At 43.1% G+C, this 10740-nt stretch overlaps 1 protein-coding gene across 1 annotated transcript in view; it reads right to left on the bottom strand.

Moving 5' to 3' along the window:
• Positions 1 to 631: 631 nt before the first annotated feature.
• SPATA21 (spermatogenesis associated 21) overlaps positions 632 to 10740 on the bottom strand; it is a 32941-nt gene continuing 22832 nt past the window's right edge. The window contains exons 11-13 of the mRNA XM_061184085.1: positions 2199 to 2374; positions 1206 to 1383; positions 632 to 689 (exon numbers count right to left, since the gene is read on the bottom strand). Of these exons, the coding sequence (XP_061040068.1) occupies positions 632 to 689; positions 1206 to 1383; positions 2199 to 2374 (412 nt within the window). The remainder of the gene's footprint in view (positions 690 to 1205; positions 1384 to 2198; positions 2375 to 10740) is intronic.

The following is a 10740-nucleotide window of genomic DNA, read 5'->3' as shown; positions in this document are numbered from 1 at the left end:
CTGCTCAGTCCTAGGGAGGGGCTCTCTCTTTGAGTAATAGGACTGGGGTGGTGTATGGACTGGGGCCACGGACCCACATGCTTAGGCTCCAAGGGAAGGGCACCCCTGGGTCCTGGCACTCTGTTGGTGAGAGTATGGCTGAGGCCCCTCCTGCCCTTCCACAGGGTCTGTGTGTTTTAGGGGCCAGGGTCTTTCCCAGGTACTTCCCTTATGTTCACCATTCCCTTCAAGCAAGTGGGAAAGAGAATTCCTGCCCTTATGGGGCTCCTAGTCCAAGGCGTGGAGACACCCATCTGAGGACAGTCCCAGTTCTGTGCTTTGAGAGTGCACAGGAGGTCAAGACTTTGAACTCAGGGCCACCTCTAGCAGGACTCCTGACCCTTGGCAGGGTTTTGAGGCGAGTCTTGCTTCAGAGGCTCCAAAGCCTGAGGGAGGCTGAGGCCCTCCGCTCTGAGAGCCGAGTGGAAGGGAGAAAGCCTGGGGCCTTCCCTGGCACCAGGCACAGAGGCTGAGGTTCTTGTTGTTTATTGGCTTACCAGGCCACAAAAGCAAAATCCAGCAGCAGTCCCTGCCTGATGACCCGTCCGTCTGCAGGCCCTGAACAGCTGCCCAGAGTCAGGACTCCGCAGGGTCAGTGGGTTCGAGCCGGCACAGAACTGAGCCACTTTCGGCTGTCAGAGCTGGGTTCCCTAGGGAGAGAGGTGGAAGAGAAGGGTGGAAGGAAGTGAGCCACCCCATGTGCCCAAGGGGAGAGGAGTCCTTCCCAGGGAGGTGATGGGGCCAGCAGTTGGGCTCAGAGGCCTGATTCCAAGTCCAGTGTTCTTTTATCCCAGGATGCCTGGAAGAGGACTGCTGCAGGGGAAGCTTCCCTCCACCCAGCTGCTAAGCCTGTTTCCTACTACTCCTAACATGGAATCAGACTCAGGCAAAGGACTTAAATCCCCTGCATGAGAAAGGCAGGTAGTGCTACCGAGTCCCGGGCACAGAAAGGCGTAAGTACCCTGACTTAGGAACAGTCTACCTGGTACACAGACTCTCAAAGGTTAGTTTCTTCCCCCTTCCATCCTTTCCCCTTTTTCCTCCCTGGAACAACAGTCTCTGAGGCATCTCTTGGAAGAATGGATTCCCCTTGGGTTAGGCCAGGGACTTCATAAGGGAGGAGGTGGATGGGCCTGGGCTGGGGTCCCTGCCCTCTGGGTACCCACCTGCTTCCTTGAGATCCAGTCTGGAAGAAGAGGCTACGGGTGTCAGGGTCCAGGCTGGTGGGGGTACACAGCTCCAGCACATAGTGGCTGCCCTGCTTCCGGCGGACCGTATTCTTGTCCAGCCGCGGGCAGAGCGGGATGCAAGGCACCTGGGCATAGGGGCTTTGCAGGTTGGCAGCTGGCAAAGGTGGAAGAGGCAGGAGAGGGGAATGTTTCAGAGCACGTCCAGCCCTGGGAGGCGGGCAGACCCATGTGAAATCCCAGCTTTGCCACATAATGACCTGGGTGGGTTTGGGCAAGTCACTTAACCTCTCTGAGCTTCTGCATAAGCTAGAGCTGATGGTGGTATCCACCTCAGAGTTGATGATGAGGATTAAAGGGATAATATATGCAAAGCACTCAGCTAAATGCTGAGAACAGTGTAAGGGCTAATACCTGCTTAAAAAGGAGCACATGTCTTTGGGATGAGTCCTGGCAGAGTCTGATAGGCACACTCTAAAGACTCTAGAAAGCTTCTAGCCCATCACTTGGCACACAGTAGAAGTCTACTATTATGGGGAGGTAACCTTGCCCAGGGAAAAGGGCACAGGTTTTGGAGTCAGACCTGGGTATAAACTCCCATTTCTGACACATGCTAGCTGTGGGGCCTTGGGCAAGTTGCTTAAACTTCAGCTTTCTCTTCGTGAATACGTGGGTAAATATGTGATTATGAGGATTAAATTCTAGCACATCTGCAAAGGGCTTAGCACAGTGAGTGACCCCAGAGGGTGCTCAATAAATGATGAGGTGGGATCGCTAAGCACTCTGCCTTCTCAGTCCAGGCTCTTGGGACCAACCTGTGCTCAGGGCTAAGGCTCAGGGGAAAGAGTGTGCGGAAGGCTGGAGATGGGTGGTGATTATCAGCCAGCTGGCTGATGGCACACAGTTAAGCCCAAAGTGGGAAACCATGTCTCAGCTCCTGGGCCTGGCTGTGTGGGCACCCAGGGCCCTCACCATAGTTCTGCTGCTTCAGCTGGCTCAGGATCCTGAGGGCTTTTCGTTCTGGGACTTCCAAGGTGTCTGCCTGCTGCGGGTTGTCGGGAAGCTTCTTCCGGGACCGCAGCCGGCCAATGGCGGGTTCCATCTCTTGGGCCTTACAGGTGCCTGCCTTCAGCTTCTTCTGGTAATAGCTGGGGAGGCAGTGCCACCCAGCTCAGCCCGGCCGTGTTTAATTCACCCTCCTCCTCCCTCCCTCTTCCTGAGCCCCTGTTCTGTCTGGCCCGCTCAGGAGCAGGGCCACAGGAGATCTGGGTTTTAGTCCTGGCTCAGCCATTAACTTCCTGTGACTGTGGGCGAGTCACTGCCCTGCCCTGGGCCTCAGTCACCCCTATGTAAAGTGGAGGGAAATGGTTATCTCTACCGGTCACTGGAAGTCACTTGACTTCTCTAAGCAGATCAGTCAACGTTTTTATAAGGTTAAAAACAAAGATTAAATAACAAGACCCATTAAGCATTCAGCAAATTGACTCAAGGAAAGAGCTTGGTAAATGTTGCCCATGATTTCTATCACTGATATTTTTACTTAGATGTGCAAGTGCTTTGTAAGCCAGCTGTGCAGTTAACTCCTCCTCATCTTCCAGATTGCAGCTTAAGGGCCATCTCTTCCAGAAAGTCCTCTCTCCTCCAATAGACGAGTTAGGCTCCCACTATAGGCCCCCTGACAACTTGTACTTAACCGTGTCACAGCCCACTTAATATTCTTAACTCATCACTACTTGCCTTTTCCCCACTAGACTGCAGCACCATTCATTCATTCATTCAAATATTTATTGAGTGTTTACTATATGCTGGCCACTCACCTAAATGCTTGGGAAAGAGCAGTGCAGGAGATATTTATATAAGGTCCTTGTGTCATCTCTCAGCCCCACCTCTTACTCCAGCCACTGTCACAGCAACCACTTCTACGTGGGCCTCAACCAGCTCTGCACAGGGACAACCTGGCACAGTCTCACCTCAGGTCTTACCTCCTGCTGCTTGCTCCAGAGCCTCTCTGACACATATGCGCCCCAGAAGTGCAGGGGAGTTAAACACCTGTGTGGGGCACCCTTGATAAAGGAACCAGCAGCTGAGGTATACAGGCTCCTCTCTCTTCCCCTGACGGTTCTGAGCCACCATTCATAGTCTCCTCAGAAGAGCCTGGGGATGGTTGACTCAGTAGCACATCATTGTATTGGCTCCTCCTCCTTCTGTGTTCATGTCCCTTCCCTCACTTCTGCTCCCTGGTATCACTTTCTAAATCAACTACCTAGGCACATATCTAGTGGGAGAGTCGGACCATGAACAAGTAAAATTATGGTACCATGTGAGGAGTGATGGGTGTTCTGAGAGAAAGTAAAAGCCGAGTAGGAGGTAGTGATGAGCTATTTTGTCCACAGTAGTCAGTGAAAGTCTCGAGGTGGTGGCATTTGAGCAAAATGAGGGGAGGAAGCAAGCTAAGTGGATATCGGGAAGAAGCCTCTTGCAGGCAGAGGGAATGGCTTGTGAAAAGGCCAGGAGGTGCGAAAGAGCTTGGTGAGCTCTAGGAACAGAGGGGCTAGAGCTTGTGTGTGAGGGAGAAGCGGGTAGAAATGGGCAGCAAGATGGGAGGGCCAGACTACCTGGGACTTTGTAGGCAGTGATGAAGGGTAGGCATGCTACTCAGAGTGTTAGGAAGCCCTTAGGGCTTAAGCGGGTGGCTCTGCTAGGGCCTCTGTCTATCCCTGAAGCCTGGAATTTTGGGTTTTAATGAGCTTCACACAGAGAAAATAGAAAATGAATACCAGACCCCTCAAATGGAGATTGGATCTAGACCCCTGTGTAAAATTAGAACCTGAAAAGGCAACATCCTGAGTAAAAAGATGGACTAGAAAATAACTTCACCCCACAGGTGCCAACAGGACATGAGCAGAGTGTGTGTAACTTTCTCGGTCACAATTTTAAAGGAAATTGCTTGCTCTCTACTTCCTCTCCTTCCCCTTCTTGTGGGCTTGAATTTAGATCTGTTGCTGGTAAATTGGCTTAGGATTGACCTAGGGAATGGTGGAAGAATAAGTGGGAAAGAAACTGGGTGCTTGAGCAACCTTGCCTTCCTGCCTGCTTCCTCCAAGCCATCAATATGAGAGAAATAAACTATATTGTTTGAACTATAGTACCTTGGGGTCTATTCCTTAATGAATACACTAATCTAGAATTCTATACCTAGCTAAACTATTCAGTAAGTGTGATGGTAGAATAAACACTTTTGTAGACATATAAAATCTCAAAACTCTTGCCTCCCATGCATCCTTTCTCAAGAAGGTACTGGAGGGCATGTTCTTCCAAAATGAGGGCATAAACCAAAAAAGAAAAGGAACATATACATACAGAAAATGAGAGATCTAACACAGGAGAAAGACAAAAGTTAAAGGAAGATGGTGAAGGGAGATCCCACAATGGCAGTGCAACTGCCATAGAGGACAACCAGTTTAGATTGGATCACTATAGCTTAAAAGACAGAAATTTCAAGGGCTGGCATTCCCATACCTGTCGCTGAATTACTGCCTTTCTAACCCCAAAAAACTACTGGTGAAACATGCTCCCATTATTTTTTTTTTTTAAAGCAAATCAAACCAAGAAAGAGTAAGCAAACCAAGAAAAAGTAAGACATGTGATCCAGTAGACAGAATTCCAATCAGAGGAAAGGAAGAAAGAATTCCTAGGATGACAACAGACTCCCAAGATGACGGCTCTGTAGCATGCCTAAGAAGAAATTAATCCAAAAATGAGAAGAATGGAACTATTTAGAAAATGCCTCCAAGAAAAAGAAGCTCTAAGAAGGTACAAGAATTGTCAATGAATACAAAGAAAAAAAAAAATCAAGGCAATTGTCAACTTTTAGGAAATAAAAAAAACAAGAAAGGAAATGAAATCATTATATAAAAAATGCTCAGCTATGAATAATTGTGTAGCCATAATATTAGAAACCCCAAACATATAGTAAAAAATGATAATATATTTGAATGGGGAAGGAGGAGCTGAGGGGATAGTTGTATCAGACAGCTAAATTCTTACCATAACAGGAAGTCAGTAGATACAAGTCTAAAAATCATTAACCAAAATATTGTAGTACATCCATATTATGTAGAAGTAACTGCCAAAAATACTCAAGAAGAAAGAGAAAGCCTGGCGAGGGTGTGGAGAAAAGAGAACCCTCCTACGTTATTGGTGGGAATGTAAATTGGTGCAGCCACTATGAAAGAGAGTATGGAGGTTCTTTTAAAAACTAAAAATAGAGTTACCGTATGATCTAGCAATCCCACTCCTGGGCATATATCTGGAAAAGATGAAAGTTCTAATTCAAAAAGATACATGCACTCCAATGTTCATAGCAGAACTATTTACAATAGCCAAGGCATGGAAGCAACCCAAATGTCCATCAACAGAGGACTGGATAAAGATGATAAAATATAAAATGGAATAAAAAAAATGAAATAATGCCTTTTGCAGCAACATGGGTGGACCTAGAGATTATCATACTAAGTGAAGTAAGTCAGACAGAGAAAAGACAAATATATGATATCACCTATATGTGGAATATTAAAAAATGATATAATGAACTTATTTACAAAACAGAAATAAACTCACAGACATAGAACACAAACTAATTGGTACCAAAGGGGTAAGGGGGGGGGTGATAAATTAGGAGTTTGGGTTAAAATATACACACTACTATATAGAAAATAAAGAACAAGGACCTACTGTATAGCACAGGGAAATATATTCAATATCTTGTAATAACCTATAATGGAAAAGAATCTGAAAAAGAATATATATGTAACTGAATCACTTTGCTATACACCTGAAACATTGTAAATCAACTATACTTCAATTAAAACAAAACAAACAAAAAAACCTCCCCACAAAGAAAACAAGGTCCAAGTGGCTTCACTGTAAGTTCTGTCAAACCTTTAGAGGAGACTGAATACCAAGATTTCATGAACTCTTTCAGGATATGAGAACACGTAACTCATTTTATGATGCCAGCATGATACTAACAGGAACACTAGATATCACCCAAAAAGTAAGTTAACGACCAATATCTCCTTTGAACATAGCTGCCAAAATTCTTAACAAAATAGCAGGTTGAATACAATAATATATTAAAAGGATAATACATTACAACTAAGTGGAGTTTTTCCAAAGAATGCAGTTTACATTGAAAAATCAGTTTTATCTACTATATTAACAGAATGTAAGAGAAAAACCTTATAATCATCTCAAGATGCAGAAAAAGCATTTGACAAAAGTCAACTCCCATTCATAATAAAAACTCTCAGCAAACTAGAAATAGAAAGGAACTTCCTCAACATGATAAAGTATCTACAAAAATCCTATAGCTAAAATCAAGCTTAATGGCGAAAGATTGATTGCTTCCCCCATGATCAGGAACAAGGCAAAAATGTTTGCTGTCATCACTTTTGTTTTACTTAAGGTCTTAGCCAGTGTAATAAAACAAGAAAAAGGGGGCTTCCCTGGTGGCGCAGTGGTTGAGAATCTGCCTGCCAATGCAGGGAACATGGGTTCGAGCCCTGGTCTGGGAAGATCCCACATGCCGCGGAGCAACTAGGCCCGTAAGCCACAATTACTGAGCCTGCGCGTCTGGAGCCTGTGCTCCGCAACAAGAGAGGCCGCGATAGTGAGAGGCATGCGCACCGCGATGAAGAGTGGCCCCCACTTGCCGCAACTAGAGAAAGCCCTCGCACAGAAACGAAGACCCAACACAGCCATAAATAAATAAATTAAGTAATTAATTAAAATTAAAAAAATAGCCTTTATAATGAGAATTTGGTTAAAGAAGGGGTTTCAGCAGCTTTGGCTGTAAAAAAAAATAAAAAACAAGAAAAAGGAATAAACGCTAATGGATTGGAAAGGAAGAAGTAAAGCTGTCTTTATTCACAGATGACATCATTGTGTGTGTAAAAATCTTAAGAAATCTATTATAAAAAGCTACCAGCACTAATTAGCAAGGTCATAGGATACAAGATCAATATACAACAATAAACTATACTTCTATAATACCAGCAATGAGCAACTGGAAAATGGAAACATCTACAACAGTAAAAAATATGAAATACTTATGGATATATATATATATATATATATTTTAAACTTCTTAACCATGAACTCTCATGCTTTGCAGAGGTCTAAACTCTCAGCACCTTGTCACTACTCATGGATATATTCAACAAAATATGTAAAAGATCTATATCTTGAAAACTGCAAAATCCTGCTGAAATTAGAGACCTAAATAAGTGAAGAGTACCATGTTCATGGACTGAAAGACTTGTTACTATTAAGATGTCATTTCTCCCAAAATGAACATATAGATTCAATGCAATCCCAACAAAATACCAGCAGGCTCTTTTATAGAGACTGACAAACTGATTCTAAAATTTATATAGAAATGCAAAGGACCTAGAATAGAACAGGATCTAGAACTCTTTGAAAAAGAACAACTTGGAGGACTTACTCTACCTGATTTGAATACTTACTATAAAGCTGCAGTAATCAAGACCTATGTGGTATTTGCAGAAATATAGACACAGGAAGAGAATAAAGAATCCAGAGGTAAACCCAAGTGTATATGGTCAATGAATTTGGGGGGGGGGGTTCCTTCTATTTATAGTGTATTTTTTTTCTTAACTAAGTTTTTTTTGATAGACTTTTTTAGATTCACAGAAAATTGAGTGGAAAGTACAGAGAGTTCCCATATACCCTCTGCCCTTCCCCCACACACACCCACAGACTCCCCCATGATCAACATCTCCCACCAGAGAGGTACATTTGTTACAACTGATGAACTTACACTGACATATCATTATTGCCATAAGGCCATAGTTTACCTTAGGGTTCGCTCATAGTGTTGTACATTGTATGAGTTGTGACAAATGTGAAATGACATGTATCTACCATTATGGTAATACAGAATAGTTCCATTGCTCTAAAAATCTGTGCTCCACTTCCCTCCCTCTCCCCTCACTCCAGTAAGCACTGATCTTTTTTACTGTCTCCATTGTTTTGTCTTTTCCAGAATGGCACATAGTTGGAACTGTAAAGTATGTAGCCTTTTGAGATCAGTTTTTTTCACGTAGCAATATGCATTTAAGTTTCCTCTGTCTTTTCATGGTTTGATGGCTCTTATTAGTGCTGAATATTCCACTGTATAGGTGTAGCACAGTTAATTTTGTGTGGACTAAGTTTTCAATTCATTTGGGTAAATACCAAGGAGCACAATTGCTAGATCATATTGTAAGAGTTTGTTTAGTTTTGTAAGAAACCACCAAACTGGAACTTCCCTGATGGTACAGTGGTTAAGAATCCGCCTGCCAGTGCAGGGGACACGGGTTCGATCCCTGGTCTGGGAAGATCCCATGTGCCGCAGAGCAACTAAGCCTGTGCGCCACAACTACTGAGCCTGTGCTCTAGAGCTCGCATGCCACAACTACTGAAACCCACGCGCCTAGAGCCCAAGCTCCACAACAAGAGAAGCCACCACAATGAGAAGCCCGCACACTGCAACTAGAGAAAGCCCATGCGCAGCAACGAAGTCCCAACGACGAAGACCCAATGCAAACAATAATTAATTAATTAAAAAAAAAAAAGAAACCACCAAACTGTCCTCCAAAGTGGCTGTACCATTTTGCATTCCCACCAGAAATGAAACGAGTTCCTTTTTTTTTAATAGATTTATTTTATTTATTTATTTATTTTTGCTGCATTGGGTCTTGCATGTTTACGTATGCATATATATATATATATATATATATAAAATATGTATGTAATGTTTTTCTACTCCAGATGGTATTGATAAAAATTAACTTGTAAGAGAGCTGTATTTAATTGGCTTAAAGAAAGGGAAAAAAAGCTTATATAAATTAAGACTAGTTAAACAAGCATATGTTATCTCTACCAGATGTTTAACATTATAATGCTATGAATTCAACCTAAGAACAAAATGTACAATTAAAGTGCATTGTTTGATGTATGTCAACCATGACAGTAAATTAAAAGTAAAAAAGAATGGAGGGAGCCATACGTTTAACTTTCTAGGTTCTTTGTCTCTGTGATTTCTTTTTTAATTTTTATTTCTTTTTGTATTTTGTCCGCACTGTGCAGCTTGTGGGATGGTTCCTGGATCAGGAATCGAACCCAGGCCTCCACAGTGAAAGTGCCAAATCCTAACCACTAGGCCACCAGGGAACTCTTTGTGATTTCTGATACTTTACTGATTTGTCCACAAAGAAACTAATATATATATATATATATATACACACACACACTAATATATATACACACACTAATATATATATTAGTATGTATATAGATCTGAATCACTTTGCTGTACACTTGAAACTAACACAACATTGTAAATCAACTACACTTCAATAACAAAAAAACTTTTACAAACAAATTAGTCTTACTTTGATTATCTGATAAAAATGGAACTGATTGTGGAGAGAAAAATTCTCTGTTTCAATAAAAACTATAACACACCTTTGTAGGTTGTTGAACAGTTCACTTACTTTGAGCTTTTTGTCCTCTTTATAAACTGGCTCCTGCCACTTTGTGTATTCACAAAGTGAATCAACGTTTCTAGTAATCAACATTTCTAGTAATCAACATTTCTAGTTTCCCTCCACCCTCCTGACCTGGCATCATGGAAAACTAGAACTGTCCTTTTCCCAATGCCCTGCAAGCTAAAGCGACTTAATATAAACTTCAAAAAGAAAAAATCACTGCAACAGATCATGTATAACAACCCTGTATGCCTGCTGCTGTTAGTTCACTGGAACACCCAATGCCGTCACCAAAGACATTCAAACTGCAAGCCAGAAAATTCATCAGAGAGCCACCAGATAGCCTCACTCCACCATCTTTTTTTGGCCACTGTGCGGCATGCAGGATCCGAGTTCCCCAACCAGGGATTGAACACGTGTCCCCTGCAGTGGAAGCGCAGAGTTTCAACCACTGGACCGCCAGGGAAGTCCCTCACTCCACCATCTAAAGATGCTTTGAGCCTGACATGTAAGCATCTCACAATTAACTGCCCTCTGGCATCAAAAACTGAGTTTACAATTTATTCTAACCATTAACCTCTGTTTCTCTTTTGTTTCCAAAGAAATGCCCCTCATTAAATGCTTGCTAGCAGCTCACCATATAAAGGCCTAAGTTAGGTGGGTGCCCTACTCCCACCTATACCATCGCCTCCTAAAATGAGCTCCGACTGTCACTGAACTGACCTGTTCTCAGGACTAAGAGGTGGAGCCAGGGAAATACAGGATCACGTGCTTAGATTTGTTCTTTTCTGCTTGTTCCGATCTATGTTTTCCTCCCCCTTTCACAGATCTCTTTGCAACTTCTAACCCGACTTTTTCTCCACGGCCACCAACTCAGCTTTTAATAGATGAAACTTCTAGGGAAGTGCCAGATGGAGGAAATGAAGGCGTTTAGGACATGCCACCCCAATATGTGCCACTTC

The sequence above is a fragment of the Eubalaena glacialis genome, chromosome 3 (genome assembly GCF_028564815.1).
Source record: "Eubalaena glacialis isolate mEubGla1 chromosome 3, mEubGla1.1.hap2.+ XY, whole genome shotgun sequence".
Classification (NCBI taxonomy): Eukaryota; Metazoa; Chordata; class Mammalia; order Artiodactyla; family Balaenidae; genus Eubalaena; species Eubalaena glacialis.
Note: the sequence above shows the minus strand (reverse complement) of the source record. Positions and strands in the feature narration are given on the sequence as shown.